Source organism: Genypterus blacodes, unplaced genomic scaffold (assembly GCF_046128005.1).
Source record: "Genypterus blacodes isolate CSIRO-AG114 ecotype Tasmania unplaced genomic scaffold, CSIRO-AGI_Gbla_v1 ptg000062l_1, whole genome shotgun sequence".
Classification (NCBI taxonomy): domain Eukaryota; kingdom Metazoa; phylum Chordata; class Actinopteri; order Ophidiiformes; family Ophidiidae; genus Genypterus; species Genypterus blacodes.
Window position 1 is genome coordinate 1,103,517 of NW_027466874.1, and position 25,020 is coordinate 1,128,536.

At 48.2% G+C, this 25,020-nt stretch overlaps 5 protein-coding genes across 6 annotated transcripts; 3 read left to right on the plus strand and 2 right to left on the minus strand.

The window, feature by feature from the left end:
- Positions 1 to 49: 49 nt before the first annotated feature.
- On the minus strand, positions 50 to 3,526 carry LOC143003598 (MARVEL domain-containing protein 3). Its single transcript, XM_076154365.1, has 4 exons — positions 3,323 to 3,526; positions 2,189 to 2,312; positions 1,986 to 2,104; positions 50 to 1,174 (listed from the first exon to the last, which is right to left on the minus strand). The coding sequence occupies exons 2-4, from the start codon at positions 2,308 to 2,310 to the stop codon at positions 513 to 515; spliced, it is 903 nt and encodes a 300-aa protein (XP_076010480.1). The 5' UTR covers positions 2,311 to 2,312; positions 3,323 to 3,526; the 3' UTR covers positions 50 to 512.
- An 844-nt stretch (positions 3,527 to 4,370) lies between these two features.
- On the plus strand, positions 4,371 to 7,911 carry LOC143003597 (GDP-L-fucose synthase-like). 2 transcript variants are annotated; one of them, XM_076154362.1, is made up of 10 exons: positions 4,371 to 4,466; positions 5,130 to 5,296; positions 5,387 to 5,501; positions 5,617 to 5,745; positions 5,921 to 5,994; positions 6,080 to 6,213; positions 6,305 to 6,436; positions 6,537 to 6,616; positions 6,773 to 6,872; positions 6,954 to 7,911. In XM_076154362.1, the coding sequence occupies exons 2-10, from the start codon at positions 5,154 to 5,156 to the stop codon at positions 7,007 to 7,009; spliced, it is 963 nt and encodes a 320-aa protein (XP_076010477.1). In that variant the 5' UTR covers positions 4,371 to 4,466; positions 5,130 to 5,153; the 3' UTR covers positions 7,010 to 7,911. The 2 variants fall into 2 exon arrangements, with proteins under 2 accessions (XP_076010477.1, XP_076010478.1); XM_076154363.1 differs by lacking the exon at positions 4,371 to 4,466 and adding an exon at positions 4,473 to 4,645.
- Positions 7,912 to 7,952: 41 nt separating this feature from the next.
- Positions 7,953 to 11,706, minus strand: bmb (brambleberry). The gene is made up of 13 exons (XM_076154480.1): positions 11,547 to 11,706; positions 10,797 to 11,045; positions 10,539 to 10,667; positions 10,252 to 10,437; positions 9,948 to 10,170; positions 9,756 to 9,872; positions 9,473 to 9,652; positions 9,176 to 9,382; positions 8,951 to 9,092; positions 8,746 to 8,807; positions 8,491 to 8,621; positions 8,303 to 8,412; positions 7,953 to 8,206 (listed from the first exon to the last, which is right to left on the minus strand). Exons 2-13 carry the CDS (start codon positions 11,037 to 11,039, stop codon positions 8,080 to 8,082), a joined length of 1,857 nt encoding a protein of 618 aa, XP_076010595.1. The 5' UTR covers positions 11,040 to 11,045; positions 11,547 to 11,706; the 3' UTR covers positions 7,953 to 8,079.
- Positions 11,707 to 12,285: 579 nt separating this feature from the next.
- On the plus strand, positions 12,286 to 17,002 carry pycr3 (pyrroline-5-carboxylate reductase 3). The gene is made up of 7 exons (XM_076154521.1): positions 12,286 to 13,098; positions 14,569 to 14,662; positions 14,795 to 14,868; positions 15,206 to 15,385; positions 15,466 to 15,678; positions 15,815 to 15,907; positions 16,003 to 17,002. The coding sequence occupies exons 1-7, from the start codon at positions 12,658 to 12,660 to the stop codon at positions 16,207 to 16,209; spliced, it is 1,302 nt and encodes a 433-aa protein (XP_076010636.1). The 5' UTR covers positions 12,286 to 12,657; the 3' UTR covers positions 16,210 to 17,002.
- Positions 17,003 to 17,959: 957 nt separating this feature from the next.
- Positions 17,960 to 25,020, plus strand: eef1db (eukaryotic translation elongation factor 1 delta b (guanine nucleotide exchange protein)). The gene is made up of 8 exons (XM_076154427.1): positions 17,960 to 18,132; positions 22,214 to 22,331; positions 22,473 to 22,544; positions 23,451 to 23,538; positions 23,851 to 23,972; positions 24,064 to 24,270; positions 24,589 to 24,783; positions 24,888 to 25,020. Exons 1-8 carry the CDS (start codon positions 17,975 to 17,977, stop codon positions 24,924 to 24,926), a joined length of 999 nt encoding a protein of 332 aa, XP_076010542.1. The 5' UTR covers positions 17,960 to 17,974; the 3' UTR covers positions 24,927 to 25,020.

Below are 25,020 nucleotides of genomic sequence, written 5' to 3' on the forward strand. Positions count from 1 at the left end.
TCACGCCCCCTACAGGCCACAGGTCACATCCACAGACCACAACAGAGTGAGGTGCAGATTTATTAGCAGAGGAATTCTTCACAACTTGCACAGTTTAAATGTATAGACACACTAAAGTGACGCTGGCGAGAGGAAGTTTCTGGTGCACACAGGAAACGACCCGGTGAATGTTTGATATTTACAAATGCTGAACATACAAGCTGCTTTGTTATTTCCTCTTATTGTTCTGTGTAAAAATACAAATTCCTGAGTATGTTTTCACTTATCATCCCAGAAGCATCTAGAGTGAATCCTGAAGTCTGACAGGTCAGAGTTGTTCCTGATGCATACGAGATAACAGCTGGTGCTCATCACAAACTTGGCCAGCGTCACTTTAGGGGCTTTGTTCAAGCGCAATATCAAAAACTTTCCATGATAAAATTACATTTTAATATAAAAACACAGCTTAGTTCACAGGTTAAAAGGATCAGGAGAAGATCAGCCCTAAGCCCCCCTGAGTCCACCAGATGTCCTCACACAGAGGTGGTTTCAGCCCTGAGCGGGGCCCTCTGCGGGGTGCCCCCCTGCGTCCGGTGCCTGTCCGCCTCGTGCTGTTTGCGCTCCTGCAGGTAGCGCCTCACCCCTCTGATAGTTTGGACGGTGAGCACGGTGCCGGCGGCGTACAGGATGGCCGTGATCAAGCCGAACAGGGCCACGGCCGCGTCCGCCCCGCTCACGTCGCAGTTCATCCAGGTGTAGCCGCTGCGTGCGTACAGCCGCTCCCGTCGCTGGCACACATCAGTGGCGTTGACCCCGATGACGAAGTGCAGGTAAAGGCCCACGGCCACCACGTAACCCACGGCGCCCACGGCCTGAAACACCAGCGCCCCCACCAGGAGCTTCCGGGACAACCGGTGCGCCGGTTTGTTGCCGGAGACCACGAACAGGAGCGAGACAGCGGCAAAGACCAGGCTGAAGCAGGTGCCGCCGTACACGCCCGGCGCCCTCATCTGGCTGTACTGCATGTCCAGGTCTCGGGCCTGCTGCAGCTCCGTGCCCTGCAGGTTAAAGTTGGAGTTGATGTTGAAGCCGCCCAGCCCGCCCATGGACGACATGCCTGACGACACCATCTGAGCCGCCACCACACAGATCAGGACCAGGGCGTTGGTCAGCACGGAGCAGATCAGCACCACGCCTGAGGGAACCAGACGAGACGCTTCAGCACTCAAACCATGGTAACAAGAATAAACATCACTGCTCTAAGGTATATTAAACTGTAGGTAACCATAGCAACAGTACAGTTTACATTACTTGTGATTGTAATGTAAATGATGATTGGGTCATCAAGTAAAAATACTTCATCAGTATGTACTTAAGTATGTTTTGGCAAAATATGTACTTATATTTTCACAAATTACTACTTTTACCTCACTACATATTCCAGAAAAATGAATAAAGTATGAATGTTTCAAGGAAATACTTCAAATGTTACCAGAGAGAGAACTCAAATTTCCATTTATAAAAAAACTTCAAACTGGAAATGTTGCACTTTTTCTTAACCATAACTGGGGCACAAAGAGTTAAAGTAGTTTTTTCCAAATATATTTTCTGTAATGGGTGAATTTCTTGTAACATGGTCTACTTTTACTCAAGCACAGCTGTCCTGACATTCAACACAGTTGAGCGGGCAGGTGGGCGGAGCCATAAGACCTACAGAGAAATCAGCTGTTCAGTAAAAATCTACTGTGTATGTGCTTGTGTGTGAAAGCGACCAGCAGCTGTTCATCTATCAGACGTGATGTCAGGTTATCGGCTTTCTCCCCAATCAAAGGATTTGTTTAGTCCAAAGGAAGACGCAGACAAAAGACCTGCGAGGCAAGCAAACCGGTCCGTCCAGTGTCGGGCGAGGAATGAGCAGGTTACACTGAGAGTGAAACTCAGATCCACCCTGTGCAGCCTGCACCACACAGCACTTCCACCACACACACACGCACACACACGCTTACCTCGCCTGGAGCAAATGTGTGTGCATTTGGACTCATGGTGCTCCACTCGTGGGGCGTCCCGCGTGTGTTTAGGAGTAGGCGTGGTCTCTCTAGGGTAGTACGGGGGTCGAGAGGAGGACCTGGCACACAGAGAGACGACATGACGTCATACTGCATTCAGATGGATCAGCCCGTCGGAGGAAGATAAGGACAAAAGGCCATACCTGTCTGGCGATGAACGTCTGCCCTCATGTGGATCCCGGTGATGTCGGTGGTCTCCGTTTCTGTCTCGGTGGTCTCCATTTCTGTTCCGGTTGTCCCGGTTTGAACGGGGCTGATGGCTCATACCTGTGTGGACGGGAAACAAAGCTCAACAAAACAATGACCTTTGACCCACGTCAAAAGCGAGGGAGTTAAACACAATCTGCTGTTCAGAACTAAACTATGACTTCATACATACATGAAACGTGTTTACACATTCATGCTGCTGCTGTCCATTCCAATAATAATTTCTGTTTACCTTTCGATTGGATTTTGTGATGTAGAAATTCAGATCTAATGAAGTACAAACTTGAGTATCTCAATTTTCATTGCTGTGTCAGCGTATTTACTTTGTGAATTCTTCTTCTTTTACTACAACATCTAAATCTAAATGGAATGGAGCCAGTCAAACTGTCCTCTATGGAAGCAACATGTTGTGTGGAACCAAATCTAATTTAACTTTTATTTCAATGGGTTTTCTCTTTATTTCCTCATGTCATCAGATTGTCTTCTGTCTTTCTCGGCGTCCATTACTTTGTTTAAGATCTCAATAAACAAAGTTGTAAAAAGATTTCACAACCGGTGTTTGAGATTTACTGGTGACCGTGCTAACTGGTGACCGAATGGGTAGTTTGTTTATTGTGATGACGGTAAAAGCTAATGTTTCTATTCAGACGCTTTAGTTTAGTAACAAAAACACTTATTTCTTGGTACTGTATTGAAACATAACACCTAATGAGGCACAATGTGTTACCTAAACATTATGCGTATGAAGATGGTTCGAAAAAACATTGCTACTTGTTTCTGTAGATCTTCTAAAATGTGTACATAATGTACAAAATCTTTTAAAATTACAAAGTCCTTTTTTTAAAGAAATCATAGTAAACATGTCAAAGAAATGGGAGGGTTTAGTAAATTAACGCTCTTCCTGTTTTCAACATTTGCCGTCAGTTTTAGGTGAAAGTCACCAGTTAACATGGTCAGCGTGTAATCTGAAACACCTGCAACCAAACAACTACTTTTAAAACCAAACAGCGATTATTAAATAACACAATCTGGGTCAGAAAAGCGGAATCAACGATCATAGTTTCACTTACTGGTGAGTCGAAGGTAGTGAGGCGCGTCAAAGTCCACTTATTGTTCCATTATTGGGTCTAAAATCCACCTTGATTCGTTTCGTTGAGTCCAGGTACAGGCGGCTCCACCCAACAAGGGGAGGAGGGCGGAAGTGTGAGTGTCAGGCTCAGGTAAGACAATAAAAGCCCCTCGGCCAGAGGCGGAGTCTTTTCCTGGACGATGTTCAAGTCATTATCACGAGTCCCGAGTGTGAATTGGCCGCTTTGTGAGCCGACAGAGCCAAAGAACCCTCTGTGTTGCTGGGCCGAACCCCGAGGAATGTTGTTTATGTCAGATTGACATGCAGCTCCGCGGCGCTATGTGGGAGTGTTAAGGTCACTGTTGGAACAAGAGAGCGATTTCGAGACACTCGAAGTATTTCGTGAAAATGAATGAATGGCACGAGAATAAAGTCATTTTCAGAAGGACCTGAGCAAACAGTAGAGGGTCTATGCCTGTGCGTCAAAATGAAGAATGTGGGGGGGTCCAGTGAAGTTATTTCACCAGGAAGGGAAACAACATCAGTTTATTCCAAGTATTGGGACATGGGACTCATTTACTTTGAATTGTCATGAATTCAAGTCAATTTTATTTGTATAAATATCACATTTAATGTCTTGTGTATAAGGAAAAAAGTAAGAAACCTCCGGAGAGAGATTCCCTCTTTACAAATGGTAGGGTGTGCAATAGGAATTTCCACTGGGATTACACAGAGGTACAAAAAAGGCATGCAAGGCAGTACACATAAGCATGCATTAGGAAATAGCATGCAAGACAGAGATGCAGAATATTTCTATTCCTTTAACATTTATATCTTGAAATATTCCTACTTTCCCCCTTTATATTTGGAAATCTGGTTTTAAGTTGTCCTATTCTCACTCGAAAGCCTGTGGAAAGAGCAAGGTTTCCATCTGTCTGTCTCTAGATTGACAGGAGAAGCTGATTGACAATCGCATCATCTTCACAAACTAACGCGATCTTTTCATAGTAAAATAGGCACGCTTAAGGAAGGGCGGGCTCTGTTTTTATTTCGAAGGGTAACACCGGAAGCATCCTTACATCTTCCCTCAGCTTAACGCCGGCACTTCTTCACTTCCTCCGGCTGCTTCACTTCACAGCTAACCGGTGAGACTCGACTTTACTTATTTCATTGGTTGAGACTTTACGCTCATTGTAGCGATGTCTCGTTTTTAAAAGAATAAAGAAACACAGACGCGTTCTTTCTTCATCCTCGGAGTTGTTTGTGTTTCGCTGCATCACTCTATTATCTAAAGGTGACAGTAGCTAAAGTTAAACTAGCTCAGGTGAGGTTATGAACGCATCTCTCTCATCTTCTAAACTTGGTTCTGCACTCTTAGCTTGGTCACAGCTGTACACTGAGGTCACTATATTAACTAAAACTTTCAGAGTTTGTCTCGGCTTGGTGCGGTTAGCTGTGTTGCTAACAACAATTCCATTAATCTCACTCTCATGTTAACAAACTAGCCAGTCTGTGTTTGTATTTATGCTGCGTTTTATCAAATGATTGACGTGGCGTTTCACCTGAGTCGTGTCTGTTTACACACAGACACACATGCAACCTTACACACACACCCACAAGGCAGGCTTAGAACTTTTCATTCAACACTTGTTAAGTCAGTGTTAGGTGTCGTGTAACTTTAACTCTAATATGATGTATTGCCAGGTATTATTATAACAGGATACATCTATGATCAGTTAGTAACAGTTCACATCTCGCTTCCTGCTTCTCCCTGTTTCATGATCCCTTTGTGTCGTGTCTGTCTGTAGGTTTCAGGGGAGCAGACGGGTCCAATGAAGGTGTTGGTGACTGGGGGGTCCGGCCTGGTCGGCAGGGCCATACAGCATGTGGTCAGAGAGGAGGCAGGAGGCAAGGAGGGAGGAGGCAAGGAGGGGGAGGAGTGGATCTTCCTCTCCTCTAAGGACGCCGACCTCACGTGAGAATGCGTTTCCGAGTTACAGCTCGGCCTGTGCCATGTAAACAAAGTGCGTGTAACTAACAAGTGTGTGTTTGTTTCCCTGTGCAGGGACATGCAGGCGACCCGGGCGGTGTTTGAGAAGCATCGGCCCACACACGTCGTCCATCTCGCTGCTATGGTGGGCGGGCTGTTCAAGAACATGAAGTACAACCTGGACTTCTGGGTATGAGGCAACCACACTGCAGGAGTGTGTACTGCAGTATAATGTGTGTGTGATACTAAATGAAGATCAGGGTGTGTGTGGTGTTCAGTGTTCTGATGTGTATGCGTTTCTCCAGAGGAACAACATCTACATCAACGACAACGTGCTGCAGGCGGCACATGAAGTGGGCGTGGTCAAGGTGGTCTCCTGTTTATCCACCTGCATCTTCCCCGATAAGACCACCTACCCCATCGACGAGACCATGGTGAGAGACGGAACAAAGCTGCTCTGCTTGGTGCTTTATCATTAAGTGATAGATATCGGATAGAACTTTTAATGATAAGAGATTGTAACTTTTAAAGATGCTTCGAGTGCAGTTTGTGTTCCTGTAGACATTTAAGTGTTTAGTCTAGTGTTGACTGACTTTGTTTCACCATCAGATCCACGACGGCCCTCCACACAACTCAAACTTTGGCTACGCATACGCCAAGAGGATGATTGACGTTCATAACAGGTTTGTAAATTCACACAGACGGTGCAGAGAGTTCAGACATCAGAGCCAAACCTGCTGTGTTTCATACCATGTGAACTCTCCACAGGGCGTATTTCCAGCAGCACGGGGGTCGATTCACAGCCGTGATCCCCACCAACGTGTTTGGTCCCCACGACAACTTCAGCATCGAGGACGGCCACGTGCTGCCAGGCCTCATACACAAAGCCTACATCGCTCAGAGTGAGTCACACTTAAAGACGCAAGTGTATCATATAAAGACACACATGGACTGTAAACAGATTTGTATGGCTTTGTTTGTTTTGTTGGTTAGAGGAAGGGAAGCCTCTGGTGGTGTGGGGCTCCGGCACCCCGAGGAGGCAGTTCATTTACTCTCTGGACTTGGCTCGGCTCTTCCTCTGGGTTCTGCGGGAGTATCCGGAGGTTGAACCCATCATACTGTCCGGTGAGTCCACACCCAAAAAAACGAAATCTTCTCTCCAGCAGCTAGTTCAAAGTGAAGGCCTGATGCTGATGCTGCTTTGCTTTGCTCTCACCGGTGCCAGTCGGGGAGGAAGATGAAGTGTCCATCAGAGAAGCAGCAGAGTCAGTGGTGCAGGCGCTGAGCTTTAAAGGTGAAGTGGTCGTATCCTTCAACATATGCAAGTAAACGTCATCTGTGTGTACCTAACTACCTCATCTCCACTGCACCTGAAGTTTGCTTATCGATCATGTCGGTCCGTACCTTCACCGACCGTCATCGCATCAGTCCAGTGGAATGTCCTTGACCTTTGACCTCCAGTATGACAGCAGCAAAGCAGACGGACAGTTCAAGAAGACCGCCAGCAACGCAAAACTGTGTCGCTACCTGCCGGACTTCGCCTTCACGCCGTTCAACCAAGGTGTGTGGGTGGGTGGTTGTGTGAGTGGGTGAGATAGAGAGATTAGGGTCTTGATTAAACATTGATTGTCCTCTCTTACAGCGTTGAAGGACACCTGCGATTGGTTTGTTGCCAACTACGACGCAGCCCGAAAGTGAAACATCTGCTGCACAAGTCAGCAGAAAGTCGACAGGAAGCGCCAGAAGTGAAGTGAAGATTCATCTTCAGAAGGTCGTTAGTCTTAATGGAGTCGGCGTGACCCCTGACTGTCTCCCTCACACACACTCACACGGTGTGTGAACAGAGACGAGACAGAATGTCACCGCACAGAATTCAGATGATCCAGTCTGGTTCTCAATCTCAGTTCTCTGGTACCGCAGCACTGAATGTTTCCATCTATAGCCGCTGCTGATTAGATCAATCAGTGTCAAGATGTGGAAGTGGGAAAATTACAACCAAACTTTATCACTGACATTGTAGTTTTGTAAGTTTAAGCATGTTTTAAATATTTGGCGTTCACTTTCCACCTCTGTAGGTCTCTGAATGGATTCATGAACACGTGTTAAAGCTTGTCTACATGAAGCTATACGTTTAGTTACATCCCAATATGTTGACCTATAATCTATTACAAAGTAGAATTTGACCTCCAAAGAGCCGGTTTAACTTCCTGGCAGGCATCTATATATTGAGACTGTAGCGCCTCTTACTGGTGAAAACCTGCGAGGAGTGAGCTAACTGTCCTACCAAAAGTTCAGTGCTGCAGTGTTGAAGGACCAGGATTGAAAACCCTCTCTTAGGCTTGACACCAACATGTTACACTACCTACACGTAGGCTTTCAGAGTGTTATAATCATGAGTGTTGAGTCGCTCTGCTCTTTAAATCCAGATGCCGACACATTTTGTATGTCAGCACGTCTTTATCACCTTTATTCTTCAAGGGTTTGGGATTTGAACATGTAGGTGACCTCACCTGGACTCCCTGCTTAGTGAACACAGTGATGTACTTGTATCAGTTATCAGTGCCAGTGTTTCCAATGGCAACAATAAACGCTTTTGTACAGACAGTATCTCAACCAGCATCTGTTTAAATTATTTATTGTTCAAGTTAAAATGTTGTTAAAACAGGTCAGAAAACACAAATATAAAAGTATATTAAAATACGCAAGCGAAGTGCAAATAAAGCAGACAGGAAACGGCCCATAAACAGTAACAGGATAGGTGATTCTGACTACTGCAGGTAGGTCACGTGACCTCCCTCGTGCACTCTGCAGTAGTCCTGACCCAGCACCGCTCTCTTCTTACACACCTTCCCCGTCTTGGTGATGCCGCAGCACAGCTGACGGCCCGACATAGAGCTGCCACGAGAAAAGGAAGTTGTGAGCTTTCATTTTGAAAAGCAGACACTGTTGGATAGAAACGGATTGTAGTCGAGTAAAGTCAAACCCACTGACCTGTTGCTGACGTACGATGGCGTCGGACTCGCACTCCGGGAGTCGTCACGCGAGTCATTTCCCACATCGAAAGCTCCTCCCAGGTTTCTTGGGATGTCCTCAACCAGAGCCTGAATAAAGCCACATTGAGTTAGTGACGCAGGTGAAGGTGCAAAGCCGAGTGTCACTCTGCTGGATCCCTCGCTCACCCCTGAGAGGCGCGACTGGGCCAGGAGCAGTCTGGGCGTCGAGGAAGAGGGTGTGGCCATCAGTGGCATGAACCTGGGCTCAGTGGGCGGATACCTGTGGGGCGGAGACGCTGCTGATATACGAGGGTCACCTGTGGAAAATATGAAGACGGGAACACTAAAGCTGCTGCTGTATCTGAAGATCATTACCTCCAATAAGACCGACTGAAGTGCAAGCCCCTTCATCAGAGGTATGAGTAGTAGTTTCCTGCTCACCAGATATGATGCTCTCCTGACTCAGCAGGTCGTCTTGGTCCAGACTGCCGTCCATTTGATCTCTAAAGACAAAATGGGAGTACATTAAAACAAGTCGACCATCTTGAGGCTGCAAGATGTCTGGTTGAACAGGAGGGTGAAACCTTTTCTTGGACTCAGTATTTCTAAAGTCTTGTCTAACAGGCTGAAGCAGCTCCACACTGACCTCTGTGGCGTAGATGATGGTGGGTACGGGTGGCCGGATGAAGCCGGAGACTTCTGCTGCTCGACAATGTTGCAGAGGCCCAGAGGGAGCGGGGCAGCTCTGACCTGGAGACACGCCCACAGCCGACTCACAAACCAGTGACCTACAGACCACATATGAAAAATGTCAGGCGTCATCATACGTATGCGGGAAGATCACGTAGAAGCGTGGGTCTCGTGTTCGTACCCAGAGAGATGGCGAGCAGCAGCAGGCTGAGGCTGCTCAGGTCCAACGCAGGCTGCTGGTTCAGCTCGGCGGCGGCGTTCAGAGGGACGGCGAGCAGCAACGCGACCCGCGAGAGGCCCGGACAGTGTAGGAAGGTCAGCAGCACCGCACACAGCACAAAGTACACAGTGTGGGCCATACACGTCCACATGGCCGTCAGACTCAGACCTGCAGGACAGGGAGCCATCAATCAATCAATCAATCAACCCTTTATTGGTAAAGCAAGTGTGTGTGTTTGTAGTCTGGTCTGAGTCCCACCTGCCCAGCCCAGGTAGCTCTGGATCATGTTAAGCTTCTCCTCCACTCGGCCCTGCATGTTGTCCAGGTAGTGCAGCATGAACCCCAGGGTGCCGTTCATACGCTCCAGTTTGGACATCAGGTCTGTGTAGTAGCGACTGGTCTGATCCTGGTACTGCAGGAACTCGGACATGCTGTGATCTGAGAGAGCGACGGGCCCCGGAAGAGATAGGAAGACAGAGACGTTGACGGCAAGTGGGACATTGCTGTGACTGTTTTAGTTACGATGTGCAGTTTCACGTACCGATCTTTTGGTAGATGTCCTGCGCCTGGTGTCTGACGTCGGTTAGGTCGCTGACGATAGCCTTGTGGCTGTCCTGCACCTCTGAGCCTTGGATGTGCAGATGTTCACTCACGTTCTCTGAAGAATACAAGAAGTCTCAGAGTGACCTGGATGTGTGGGATGCGATTTGGGTGAACTGGCCCTTTAACTCACCCATTCTCTTTGTGATGCCTTGAATCAGCTGGGCTACCAGTTCCTGTCCCGAGGCGATGAGTGCCTTTTCCTGGCCCAGGCGCTCCAGGTTGGACTTCAGCGAACCCTCCATCTGCTCCTGGCCCTCCCACAGCTTCCCCTGCTGGGACTGCAGAGCGCTGTGACCCTGCAGGAGTTTGTCCAAGGAGGCTGAGGTGAGCTCCCTCAGCTCCTCCTGGCCCTCCTGTCAAACAAGCCAATACGGGTTAGAGCCAGAGCCACCTGGACTGGACCCCATCCTGCTCCCTGAGCTCTCCAACTCTACCTTCAGGTCTTTCATTGCGTCCAGCTGGCTGGTGGCTGTGGAGATGAGGGCGTTGACCGTGTGCTCCGCTCTGCGCCGAAACAGCAGCTGGCGAGTGGCGTAGCACACGGAGCGCGCTCGGTTGCTCACGATGTGGTATGCGTTCCACGTGTCCGAGTCCATGTCTGCTGTGCACTGTTTTATAGTCTGGAAAATGAAGAACAAAAAGCTTCAGCTGGAGATGGAGGTGTTTACATCTGTGTGTACATCATCCCCTGCATGTTTTGGGCTGTAGGTGTCACTCTCACCATCTCCTCCGTACAGCTGAAGGTCTTGCGGCCTTCACTCTCTGCCTGGCAGTTCAGCAGCACGACCCCAAGCTTGGCCAGCTGCTCCTCCGACAGGCTCCCACAGCTCGACCTCAGTCGAGAGACCACCTGAGCAGGAGGCGGGGTTAGATCAGGGGTTAAACAAGGAGCCGCGCTGTCATTGTACTCATGCTTTAAAACTAATTCACCCATTTTGTTTTTAAAAAGCTTCTAGTCTAATCCAAACGAGCCCCTCACCCTGTGGTGGCAGCTGTCCAACGGGCTGAGCTCCATCTGTTTGCCCTCAGCCAAAAACTTCTCATCAGCATCCGCCATCTCAAATGAGGCATCTTTGTCCAGGGCTGCTGGTAATGATGATGATGGAGGAGGAGGAGGTGCTGTAGGGTCTTCAGTCCTCTTCATCCAGTCAAACAACCCACCGACTGCAGGACACTGGCAAACCAGCATGCTGACCAGCAGGACGTGCAGCTGATGGAGCATGGTGGCCTGAAGCAGGGAGGTCACAGGATGAATGCATTACATAATCATTTCAAAGGGGTTTTAGTATCAGAAGAACAGAAAGGGGGAACAAGTTACACACATTGTGCTGTCCTGAAATTAAAATCTTTGGAGGATGCAACAGCAGTTAAGTCGTGATGAAAACGCATATTTGATTGATACAAAACACATTCACTATACATTCTCACATTTTATCTCATTAATGTCAGATTTCGGTCAACGGCGCACGGCAGAGTGCGGGCACACGGGGAGGCTTTGCCCGGACATGTCTGCGCTCTGCACCGCTCAGACCTCCAACGCACCGCGACTTCTTTCATTCACAATTTTGCAACGTGAGGATAAGAACAATGCGCCGGATTTAAACGGACAAAACAGAAATGCAATAGACATTCACATGCAACAAAACACGCAACAGTGCAAATTAAGCGCACATGTTTCGATTATAAATAGATACAAACTCTGGTGCAGTTTGCTTTGGCGTTTCTGTACCTTCTGTTTGGTTCTGCACGGCGGCGGTGACTGACTGACTGACTCACGCACACAGCTGATCACTATAACAGATCGATTCTTACTCCGTCCTAATTATCACACACTCAGAGGCTCGAACCAATAGACGCTCACATTTTTGGGAGGACGAGGGGTGCGCTCGAATTGTTACACGGCGGAATCGAGAAGAGGCGGTAATGGGGGCGTGAGCAGGACAACGGCAAACTGTGTCGACGTTACAGATTTGACTACTTTCTGTAGAAAGAAGCGATTGTTTAATTTACATAATATTATTACGTAATATTGTGCAGAATTGTTTATGTTCAGCGTGAAAATAAATAGTTTCATTTCAATGTCAAGATTTGTATTTTAAAGTTTTATTAGATGAGACAGACTTTAACGATACACGTATTGAACATCAGCACACACAATACCGAAAACAGCATATACGTACATACTACATACACTGACCTTTTTAAACACAATATTGGTGATAAGGATAAAAGATAAAAATTGGTGTGGACCGGATTGAACCCACCCGCCCCGTGCAGGGGTGGGTTAGTCACCCAAACACACCCGGCCGATAGTTTTCAGGCGGCCAGCTGGTTGGCGGACGCGTCACTTTGACAGCTCGACACTGAATCGAGATTAAACTGCGGGTTGGATTTGAACAAAAGTGTGCAACATGAGCAAATCTGAGACAAAGCAGGTGAATAAACATCTTCATACTTCCGTTTACTCTAGCAGCTGTTAATCATCGCCTTTTCTTAATGTGTGTTTATTTCACTCCGTGTTACTTTATGGTTGCCCAGTCAACACAAACACGTGCATTAGAATGCTAATCTAATCTGTTCTGGATTATTTCTCGCTAACAGCGGCAGAGGTGGATTCAGCTAACGGGGGCTCCATAGACGGGCCCTTTGTTATTCCGATAACACGGGTTCATATCAAAAGGTCAAAGTTGAGAGCAGTTAATGCGCCGCTCTGCCTCTGACACACCAAACATGCTACTGCTAGCTTCTAATTAGCAAACTAGCCGCGAGAACATTGAGAAATTAGTGCCGTGCTAAGAGATCGCTAGCCGATGAGCTAACGAGGCTACCCTGTCACAACAATGGAGGAGACGGGTATCAAGAAGCAGAACTGGGAGGTGGAGGAGACGGAGCTGTTCTTGGAGATCCTCAAGGAGCTTGACATGAAGAAATGCTTAGACGGGAGGAAGAACAGGAACGGGAAACTCTTCAAGGTGGCTCACCGGAGGATGACCATGGCCGGCTACCATAGGTCCGTGGACCAGTTAAAGGTCCGCTGGAAAGTTCTGAAAAGTGCGTACTACAAGTGCAAGAGGCAGCCGGACTCCAACTGCCAGATACAGGGCTGGTGGCGCTACGAGAAGAATATGATCGCGATCATGGAGTCCAGGCACCAGCTGGTGGGATCTACAGTGAACTCTGAACGGAACGAGGACGTGACAGAGGACTCGGACGCAGAAGCTTCCATGCTGCCCTGGTCCAGACCCTGCCCGGACAATCCCACCCAGAACCTGGATTTTATTGTAGGGGTGATCTCCATGGGATCCAGTCTAGCTTGTGATTGCATTCCATGATTCCTTCACTGTGTATGTGTGTGTGTGTGTGGATGTGTGCATGCCGCTCGCTCGTTGGTGCTTGTGATTCCTCCTCTGGATTGTTTGGGTAGATGTAGAGGTGCAGGTGAGGGTTTGGAGCAGCAACACACCACACTCCTTCTACACAGCCAAAAGTATGTGGACACCTGAAGGTTACACTCACAGTTCTTTCAGTTTGTTTATAGGCATTTAAAACGTCATATTACTGTTTGATTAAAGTATTAATCAGTAACTTCTCAAACGGCAACAGAATAAACAAACTGCTCAGTCAGCCGATGACGTAAGGCACAAGAAAAAAATCAGCAAAGTTCGTTTATATTTAGTAGCTATAGTAAAGAAGCTTTGTTGATTTGTTTATGTTTGCATTTTGCAAGGCATTCTGGGCTGCTGTTGCTTGGCCAACAACACTGCTCCCATTAGATTCCTTCTCTTTAAACCAAGTAAACGTCATTTCAACTCTTTAATGTGATTGATATCAACATAAATCAAAGTAAATTTACTACAATTAACAGATTACTCACTAGATTATGTGATTGTAAGTGGATTGAATTAGACATTTAAATATTTTGATCATCTTAAACCCAGTCAGCCAGCACTCCTTCATCGGTGTGTTCACGTGCACTTGGCACTGTGAGCTCTTGTTCTTACTGCGATTACAGGCAAAAATAGGATTTAAACAGAAGCTTTTAAACCAGCCGAACCCCTTTTGTCAACTGAGTTCATTGATCAGAGTCTTGATCATTGAAATCAGGTGGTGTGTGTTTAGTTTGGACTGAAATTTTCTGTGTCTGTATACTTTTGGCCATGTAGTTTTCATGCACGTGTTCATTTCAAGTACCTATTGTAAATGTTCTGGGTGATTGTTCTGTTGATGTTATGAGTTTCGGGTAGTGGCAGGGTGCATGATGGGCCATAAGTATGCAGCGAGCATTGTAATCGGTTCTTTCTTCAATAAATGTTCACATGGTATTTCCCGAATTTACCACTGAACGCACAGGAACTCCCTGAATCGATTAGATTTTGATTGATTCACCACCTTTGTCCCTCAAATCTTGGCTCTACTTCAAGTGAGCCTTTGCATTGGGACACATCTGTCCACCCATAGGACATATTTGGTGTAGAACTTCAGCAACTTACAGTATTTGTTGTGGATACACTGGTACCCAAATTAGAGTTCATTTACATCAACACATTGGTATTGTGTCATAAAAGCTTAATATTGTAACACAACCTCTTCCCTTTACTGTTGTATGGTGTATATATTGTGATGTATCAGATCATGGATTCATGGGTTGTACATCATGATGGTATTGAAGCTGTTTGTTCTCATATCTCTGGTTTCGGCCTTCTGAACGTTCTCCACCATGTTCTTCTTTCTTCTCGTGTCTTATCTTTAAGATCAAAATGGACCCTGACATGGACTCGCACCTGAAGATCGGCTTCATTGGTGCAGGGAACATGGCCTACGGCATCGCAAAGGGCATCATATCTGGTGAGTGTGAGAGGAGTTACAGGGTTTAACAACAATTGTAAAGGCGAGTAACCACTGCAGTTTTTAAGGATGAGAACTTCTCAGTCATGTAGAAAACACGTTAACTGTCTCACATTCATGTTTCCATTGTAGGAAATGTGGGAAATGTCCTCCCTGTAAATGTTAAAGTGAGCGCCCCGTCCTCCAGGAACTTAGGACGCTTTCAGGTACGTCTTCACGCATCATAACTTCAGCCGTCATTATCGCTGGTGTTTTTGTCTTCATCTTTAGGTTTAATTGAAACACAACACATGGAGGTCTGTGTGTTGATCTGCATAGTTTGATCTGCAGTGCCATAACTGTTGTAAAGATTATTTTACTCATAACACCATGGACCTACACTATGGAAGCATTTTGGAATTTCGTTGGCAAAAAATGTGCAGGAATTTCTGCAAATGTTCTTGTTTCAAAAGGCAGTGACAGCAAGTCCTAATGGGCTAATGCAGTAATGTATTGTGTGTGTGAATGGGTTGGTGCTGTAACTTCCCTTCCTCTGGTTGTCAGGAGCTGGGGATTGCCGTCACTCACTCTAACGAGGAGGTGGTATGTGGCGCAGATTTGGTCTTTGTGGCAGTCAAACCTCATCTGGTTCCTCCTGTCCTCAGTGAGATCTCGCAGCATGTCACCGACAGACACATAATTGTGTCTGTTGCTGCAGGAGTCACGCTGCCAACTTTAGAACAGGTGAGGTCACCAAACAGCAGTGCAGCGATGACAATGATGATGATGAGCGATGTTCATGCTTCCTGTCTTTCCGTTTAAAGCTCCTGCCACAGAACGCAGTCGTCATCAGGCTGATGCCCAACCTGCCTTGCGTGGTTCAGGAAGGGGCTCTCCTGTTTGCGAGGGGGTCCCATGCAAAGCCCGAGGACGGCGCCCTGCTGCGCTCCCTCCTGCACCGCTGCGGCCTGGTGGAGGAAGGACCGGAGGCCTGGATCGACATCCACACCGGACTGAGCGGGAGTGGAGTCGCCTTTGTGAGTGTTTCTCATGACGAAGTCTCACTGTAATGGCTTGTTAAAGGGATTTTAAGGGGGGGAAGCTTATGTCTCACTTTGGGTCAAACATTCTGTCCTGCACCTTTAACTGTGCGGCCTGTGTTCCCTTCTGCAGGTGTATCTGTTTGCTGAAGCTCTGGCTGAAGGGGCTGTTAAAATGGGGATGCCCAGTAATTTAGCCCACAGCATTGCCTCTCAGACGGTTCTGGTCAGTGTCTCCGAAACTGTTGCATTATCAGACATTTTGTTCTAGTATTGTTCTAGTATCTGAACCGGCCCTGGTGTGCTGTCTGTCTGTTGCAGGGCGCCGGGCGACTGCTCCGTGACTCAGGGAAGCACCCGGCTCAGCTGCGCTCCGAGGTGTGCACCCCGGGAGGAACCACCATCTACGGCCTCCACACTCTGGAGCTGGGCGGCGTGAGGGCGGCGGCCATGAGCGCCGTGGAGTCGGCCACCGACAGGGCCAGAGAGCTCGGCCAGAAGTCTGCCGCCGCAGGATCCAGGAAATAATACGCCGTTTGCTTTTTAATGACTCGTCACACCTCACTGTGACCAGAGCCTCAAACGGCTGAACACTTTCCTCCATGTATCTTCCTCTGAATAAGTGCATTCATACTTAACTTAACTTCTTCAACACTCAGGTCACTGGGATTTGCTGTGAGAATAGAGTAAACCGGTATATTGTCTTTCCTCCAACATTCACTACGAGTAAAATGTGATGTACGTTTTCTCCGAGAGAGCTGTGTTTATGTCCACACCACTGTAAGCGTATGTTTACACACACTGCAATGACGCTGGAACTTTGGAAATGCAAACCCAACACCATGAACAAGAATCCCCAGCATCGCCCTGTTCTCCTTGTCTTAAAAACCTTCATCAAGCCATGGCGTACTTGGTTTTGTCACACACGGTCTAAACATTCATGGGTTCTTCATCATCTCATCACCTGCACTCCTACCTCCTAACACACCTGCTGTGCTCGGCCTGGTGTCTTACCGAGTGGCTCGTCTTCCGCAGGGGAAACATCTTCATACATCTTGTTGAATATTGACGCTCAGAGCGGCTCCATGAAGCACTTGGCTCTCAACATTGTCATTCACGTGAAGAGGACGTTGATCTGACTGCTCCATGCATGGACTGGTTCAAGGTGCAACCAAAGGAAACATCTAAAGTCGTTAAAAACCCTCACTCTGATTTTTTGCCCTTGATTGGATTATGATAACGTGCATGCAATGTGGAATATGTAACGGAACTTTAAAGTGATAATTGAACCACAATCTTTCTCGTTAATGTCAAACATTAACCCCCCGCCCCCCTCTCGATGGTTTGCCCTGTCAGGACTCGGCAGCTTCGCTCAGCTTGAATTCGTGTCATGCAGCAAGTAAGCACCCAATTGAAAAGTTTATGAAGCCATATTTTGACCAAACTGGTTCTCTGCCTGTAATTACGTTGCACCCTGAACACACACACGTGTCAGCAGTTGAAGCTGAGCCGGGCTGCTGCTCTGTGGACAGGCTGAGCTGCCTCTTGAGTCGAGGGGTATTTGAGCCTATTTGATTATGTCACATTATTGTTATATAATTATTTATATTTGCCAAATGAAGAAGACTGAAATTAGGGAGCATAATGGTCGTGATTGTGCATTCCGGTCTCTGTATCAGGTGTAGTCTCCATGTACTTATACTGGCTTTGTGTAACAATGTTTAGAAAAGAATATTTATAATCTACAACTCAAAGTGTGTGGAATCAGTTTTCATAAAGTGTCACATGTGAACTGACTGGCTTTGTGTGCTTTTTAAGGTAAGAGGTAAGAATCTGACATTTAATGTAAATTCGCCTTGACGCATTAACAAAGTAATTTTTAAAGCAGGTATAGATGAGATGTACTGTTTCTATTCTCTATAGTGCTTTCTTTAGGTTCAAATGTCCTGCAGCACATTCACCCAACATGCAGAGATGTGTGTAACATGTAACACACACACACATATCAGGGCAGGACAAAGGTTGATGATTCAGCAGCAGGTCGTCTCTCATGATCAATACTATATGGCCTCTTAATATATATCCATCTATACAGTCAAATGGTAGTGAAGTAAGGAAAACAATTACTTTAAAATGAAGGCAAAGTACTTTTATTTGAGGCCATTGAGACACAGTTAGAGCAGTTTGGGTCCTCTCATTACAAGGCCCTGAAATATAAATATCTATATATCATAAAAATCAGCAATCAGCAATGTTTAGACTCAGCAGTGTGCAGACGAGGAGTCGAGGTGTAATGGAGAGGAGAGGAGGAAGCTTTGGTCTCACCTCGCCTCCTCCCTCCCTCCTCTCCTCTCCTTCCCTCCCTCCTTCCCTCTCGGTGTCAGTCACGGAGCAGCACGCTTCTTCTCCTCACGGGCCCAGTTTCACCACCGACAACACAAACCCAGACCAGTAAGTCACGGTGCTGCTGACCCACATCCGGGTCTTTACGCTGCGGTTTGGCTAAAACAGAGGTTTCATTCATTTCTGCGGGTCACGGACAGAAACGCGTCGGCTAGGTTGTGGTTGTTAGTCGGGGCTAGCAGGCGGAAGGCTAACAGGAGCTAGCTGCTGCGCCAGTTTGAGTGCCGGCGAGGCTTCATTCACACACACGAGCTAAATGGTAACGAATGCGTCTGTGTCAGTGTTTAAATGGACAAGCAGTGTGCGTTACGTGTTATGTTTATACGGAGGAGCTACTTAAACCGTTTCATATTCTAACCAGGTCCCGCTTTGAGGCGTTAAAACCTGGCTAATGCTAAGTGATTGCTAACGGCTCACCTCTTCATGAGGACACGGTGGCGCGAGGCAGAGAACTGCCATTTGGTACTGCGGTGTGTGTGTGTGTGTGCTTGCGTGTGAGTGTGTGTTGTAGTAAATGACGTGGTTCTGAGTCAAGGTTCCGGGATTCCGTGTTGTTTCACTGGTTAGTTGCCCTGCCGTAGTGTCTCTGAGCAATTCTTCGTCATGTCACTCCTGAAGACACCTTTTGTGTTGTAACAGCAGAGCAGCTGTGTCTTATGTGTCTGATTGCTCCTGTGGTCAAACTGGACCTGTATGATCATCTTCAGATCGTGACTCGACACTTTTGTCTAAATGTCTCCATCAGTTCTGTTATTGTGACTAAACTGCTCTTATTACCTGTGTTTGGGCCTCGATGGTATCAAACCTTCACTCAGCAGATTCACTGACGTGTCTTTCTTCTCTATCTTAAGTAAATGGAATGATGTAACATATTAATCTCAGATAGCAGACAAGAGTTTAACATTCAGCTTTGATCTGAACTGAACTGAAATAAAATTATGTAGCCAAGTTACCAATGATGGAATGTACACATGATGTCTGTATGTTAACACAGCGAGTCTGTGGCACCTTAACAATGATTTATTGTCTTGTTCCCAGTGTCTTTGACCCTTTGACCTGCATGTCAACGTCCTGTTTGCTTTGAGTGATTCATGGGTGATTGTAACCTAATAGTTTTGAATTTCATTCATGTAAATGTAACGACTGTCACTAAACCGGTTAAAGCTGAAGAGAGCTTGAGAAGGTTTTGAAAAAGGTTTCTCCATATTTGTTATTATTGGGATATATTATACACAATTTTGAGACAGAGTTGAAAGTTTTGGGCTCTAAATCTTCCCTGAGCCCAAAGTACAGTAGTTTAAACAGGCTTGGTGTAGAGAGAACACTTGTAACGCGCAGCTTCTTTCTTCTTGTCTTGCATTCAGACTTGGACAGGTGAGTATTCCTCATGACATCCTCCTCACCTTGGTTTGGGTTCATGCTCATTCCTCACATAGTCGTGTTTCCTGTAATGTTTAATCCGTCCTGCAAGGTGGTGATTGTTACATTTCTCTCTCACTGGCCTGCGGTTAACTGGATGAAAAGAGCGCGTCGAGCGTTTTGACTCTTGACGCTAGTTTGAGCTCAACACTACAAATCGAAGGAGGTGAGTCGGGAACCTCGGAGATGTTTTCACTAAACGGCAGGAAGTGACTTCCTCCAGCAGCTGTGGAACCTGTTTCACTGCTGGTGGATGACTAGTTTAGCTCAGCCCCCTGCCCCCCATGGTGACACGTGGAGGGGGGTGTGTATTCTGCTGAGCGCGTGTCATTTTCACAGCAGCATGACCTCATCGCTGCGGCTGTGATGTCATCATCTGTGTTATGCCTGCATGAGCCTGTGTTTGTTTGTCACAGATCCATCGGCTGGTGGATGTTGAACATGATCAGATCCCCTCAAAGCTTATTGTTTTGTTGATGGCATTAAATCGATAAGTATTCAGATCTGTCAAGTGTAGAGAAAAGTTGAATTCCAGTTAGTCTTCAAAGATCTTGAGATATCATCCATAAAGATTCAACGAGAGGACATCAGGTTGATCTTTAGAGACAGACTGTCTTTGCTTTGGTGGGAGGAATTTCATCTTCTGAAGAACGATTGGACAATAGCGACTCTTGACAAATCCCAAACTTGTCCATTTTCATTTGGTACTGGTTTGCTCATGTGCATGTTCCTCCTCCAGTTCTCCTGCATGCTGCTCGTGATTGACCAGGACTGATCCATCGACTCCACAGTGTCCCGACCTGTTCACAACTTTGTGGCAAGACAAATGTTACAGACTTGGTTGAGACATACAGTATTCTGTTAAAAGTATTTAATCCAGCTGTGTATTAGACACGTGCGGAACAATAAACACCAAAAACTGCAAATTCAGTTTAAAGTTTAAAAATGATGTTCTGACCCGGAATCAAGGAGAGACGCAGCATCCTGACTGGACCCTGTTCTGGTGTGCCTGAGTGTGATGCATCAGTCCTTCACCTCTGAACTCTGTGTCTCTGTGTAACCGATCCAAACGCGTCTACCTGTTATCTCTTTCTCTCCTGCAACGGATCAGAGATGATGTCTCAGCAGGTCCCCCCGTGTTCCCCACCTGATCAGGAACACGATAAGCCCGCCGGACGCCGCCAAGTGGAACGTTCCACCGGCGCACCGGCAGGGGGCAGAAGGACGGTGGAGTCGAGCCAGAGAAACGGAGAGACGGTGTCCTCGTCCCCAGAGAGCGGGAGCATAAACGGGGACGGGAAGCGCGTTGGGAAAACCCGCCGTCGCCGCAAGCGCGCGTCCAACGCTGAGGCCCGACCCGAGGCCAAGGGCGACGGGAAGGACGTAGAGAAACCGGAGCAGAGGACGCGCAGGCCAGCCGCCGCCCGTGCGGGGCTGCTGGGCCTGCAGGCGGAGTGTGCCCACGTGTGGCTGCAGCGCAGCGCCTACGAGCAGGCGGAGAGCCTCTACCAGCGCCGCCTCGCTCACTCCTGCAATGGGACCAGCCAGCTGAGCAAGACCCCTGCGGCCCCGGAGAACCACCCGGCCCCCCGGCCCCCTGTGGCCTGTCACCACACGGTGCAGGCGGCCTGTCACCATGTGGTCCAGGCCGTGTGGGTGAACAAGGCCACCTTCGACCGGGCAGAGTGCCGCTTCGTACAAGCGTCGCTGCAGCCATCTGTCCCAAACTCCCTGAACCTCCCGTCCCTCCCCGACTGGCCCATCCCATCCAGAACCCCTGACGAAGGGTACCAGTCTCTCACCCCAACCCCCGCGACGCCCGTCCTCCAGCAAGCCGCCGCCGCCACACCGATGACTCGACAGCCCATCAACGGCCTCCCCCGCATCCCAGTGGAGCTGCTCAGAGACGTTTGGCTGGAGAAACCTCAGTACGACCGCGCTGAGGCCGCCTTCTACCAGAACCTCTACAGCAACAAGAGACCCAGCTGCCCCTCCACCTCCAGGAACAGCGACCACCCCCAGAGCCTGGTAGAGGAAGAAGAGGAGGAGGAGGAAGAAGAGGAGCAGGTGGTTGTTGTGGAGGAGAAACGAGCAGTCCAGCAGAACAAGGCGGAGGTGTTCCATGCCCTGCACCCCATCCTGGAGGAGGAGGAGCCGGCTGAGCTCCCGGAGGAGGAGGAAGCGGCGGCGGGAAGAGTTTGCCACTTCCTCCACCCGGACAGCGAGCGCGTGTGGCTGGACAAGTGGCGCTACGACGCCGCCGAGAGGCGTTTCCATGGTCACTGTGCGGGGCCTCAGGGGCCTCAGGGGGCTCAGGGGCCGGACAGAGAAGCTTCACCGTGTGGCTCCAGCAGCCCGCTGAGGAGGAAGTATGAGAGAAGCTGCAGCGTCTCACTTCCTCCTTCATTGGTTTTGTCCTTTTGTGTTCTTCCACCCTTTTTGTTTTTTCCTTCTGGTCCTTTCATTTTCATAAACGTTTATGTTGATTTTATTACATTTTGTTGGATTTAGTTTTTACGTTTCCATTTCTGTTTCATTTCTTCAAGGTCACTTCTGAGTTGGTGCATTGTGATGTTGTGATGTTGGGAGATCAGATTAGTATATAACTGAACCTACAGCAGCTAATGAAGCAGACTAGAGGTCATGTGACTGGAGGGACTCTGTGTTGGTCCGAGTGTGTGTTCATGTCTCTCTCTCTCTCTCTCTGCAGCACCATGGCTGCTGTGGACTTCCTGGCCCAGGAGAAGATCTGGTTTGATAAAACTAGTTACGACAACGCAGAGAGACGCTTCTACGAGAAGGTCAACGGCACCTCGCAGTCCACGCAGGTACGCGTCCGTCCTGACCTCAGCCCCTCTTGACTACAGTGACCAGGCGATGCACAGTATGATGTAGTGTCATCAAGCCTCTCATATCACAGACTCGGGTGTCTCAGAGTTAAACACGGACTTGTCATCCGTCTCTTTCAGGATGTTGGCGCCAACAGCATTCTGCAGGACATCGCTCGGGCCCGGGAGAACATCCAGAAGTCCCTGGCAGGAGTGAGTATCACCTTGAGACACCTAGAGCGTCTGCTGAGGTCAGCGGCCGGTTTGACGGGCATGCTGGCCAATATAGTCGATATATTCCAGCATCATCACAGTTTCAGCTCTTTGCCTGTCAGCGCGGCGTGTTAAAGATGACTGAGGGGGCGTGGCTACACTGTGGATCCTGCTCAGTAACTTTCAGCCAGGCGTCTGTTTGAAACCGGCCGCTCCGGTTTCTGCTGAGTTCAGGCTCCAGGCCCAGGTGCTCTGTTCACTCAGCGCCACATGTCACCCAGACCTGAATCCAGTGTCTTAATGTTGACCTTTGATGCAGGAGCTGATGAAGATGAGAGCCTCACGAGCGTCACACTTTCTATCGACCTATTTTAAGAGCAAACTGTCCCCTCTTTGTTTCTTTTTTTACTTTTGTGCTCCATGGTTCAAACTCCAAACTCTGCTTCTCTGCATGTGTCTTCATGTCTCTTCCTCTTCCTCCTCCTCTCCCCCTGGTTCTCCTGTGCCCCCCTGCCCCCCAGCTGAAGACCTCACTCAGGGGTTCTGCTCCTGCGGCCCCGAGCCTCCAGTTGCAGCCCGTAAGTGCCACCGTGTGCGTGTTTGCCCCTGGGCAAAAACCAAACCAGCTTTCTCACATTCCCCCGCCGGAGCGCCTGACCGACGTCCCGCTCGATGGAGTTTGACCTTAACGTTGACCTTGACTTGGTTTTGTGTCCTCTGCGTGTTCTAAGTGTGGAGCTCTGTGCCTGCCAGCTCAAGCTTGTGTGTTTCGGCTGTGAGCGCTGTCGTGCAGTTCTGGCCACTAGATGTCGCTCTTTCTCCACTCTGCTGACCCTCTGTCCGTCCCTCTGTGTGTGTGTGTGTGTGTGTGTGTGTGTGTGTGTGTGTGTGTGTGTGTGTGTGCAGAGCGGCGGCAGCAGCAGCTCAGGCGATCAAGGGGAAATCGTCTCCCGCATCAAGAGCCTGGAGCTGGAGAACCACAGTTTACACAAAGGTCAGAACAAAAGGGCTCAACGTGTGGTTACACTTTAGCTCTTTATCTTTCTCTCATGTCAAAGTGAAATGAAATAACAGCTGATAATAAAAACAAAAACCCCGTATAATTTTGTGAGTGTTTATATATTAAGACAGTTGATTGATGAAGCTTATTTTCCATAGTTTATGCTGTTATGGAGCCTTTTGTTTGAGTTCATGTTCTTCTTCTGTGGTTGATCTGTGTCATGATGAGCTGAGCCTGTCTTCTTCCAGGTCCTCATCCCTGCGTCTTCTTATTTGCTTCTTGCTGACTTTGGTTTTGTTTGCACAGTGGTTGAAGACTTGAGATCGGCACTTTCCAAACTGGAGTGTCGAGTAGCGGTTCTGGAGAAATGTCCCGTGGCCGTAGCTCCGCCCCCTTCTGCGCCGGCTCCCAAGGCTCCCTGCACGAACGTGAGTCTCCTCAGAGGAACGCTTTGGGTTCAAACCGTCCCGTGTCTTCACCTGCCTGAGCGAGTCTCTTTCTCTGTCTCTCTCTGCTCAGGGCATGACTGTCCAGCAAAAGATCACCGCCCCTGCCAAAGACGAAGAGGAGGACGAAGACGACGACATCGACCTGTTTGGTAGCGACAAGGAGGATGACGCAGAGGCCGAGAAGCTGAAAGAGCAGAGACTGAAGGAGTACGCAGAACGAAAGGCCAAGAAGACCAGCATCATCGCCAAGTCCTCCATCTTACTGGACGTCAAACCTGTAAGTGGGTGTGTGTGTGCTGATAAAAACGCTGTGACCTGTTAAGAGAGTCAGAGAGGACGTGACAATGATGGTGGAGGGTTTGGAGGAGGAACTTGTCCTCAGCGTGACGTCTCCTCCTCCAGCGCCGCCAAGTTTGTTTACATCACAAGTTGTCATTGACGACGACGTTCTAGTGTTTGTGATGAAATGATCCAGATGTTATGACTGTACTATTTACTGCTTCAGGTACACAAACTAAACTATACACACAGTCTTGAGTGACGCATCTGTTTTGTCCCTTTTATCCCTGGTCTATGTCTTGGCCGCCCGTCTCAGTGGGATGACGAGACAGACATGGTGAAGCTGGAGGAGTGTGTGCGCTCTGTGCAGACAGACGGCCTCCTATGGGGGATGGGCAAACTGGTCCCGGTGGGTTACGGCATCATGAAGCTTCAGATCTCATGCGTGGTGGAGGACGACAAGGTGGGAACGGACCTGCTGGAGGAGGAGATCACCAAGTTTGAGGACTATGTGAGTGCCAAGCATGTCGCCATCGCCATCACGATTGAACTAAAACGCCTCCCTGCAGGCGGTAACCAGCTTTACTTCACGTTGCTCTTTCTTTACTCTTTCAGGTCCAGAGTGTGGATATAGCAGCTTTCAACAAGATCTGATCCCGGCTGTCTTTTGTCCTCTTGTCCTCACGTCTCGTTTCCCGGCTGATTGTGTTAACGGTTATAATAATAAAATCCAAACTCTTGCACTGAA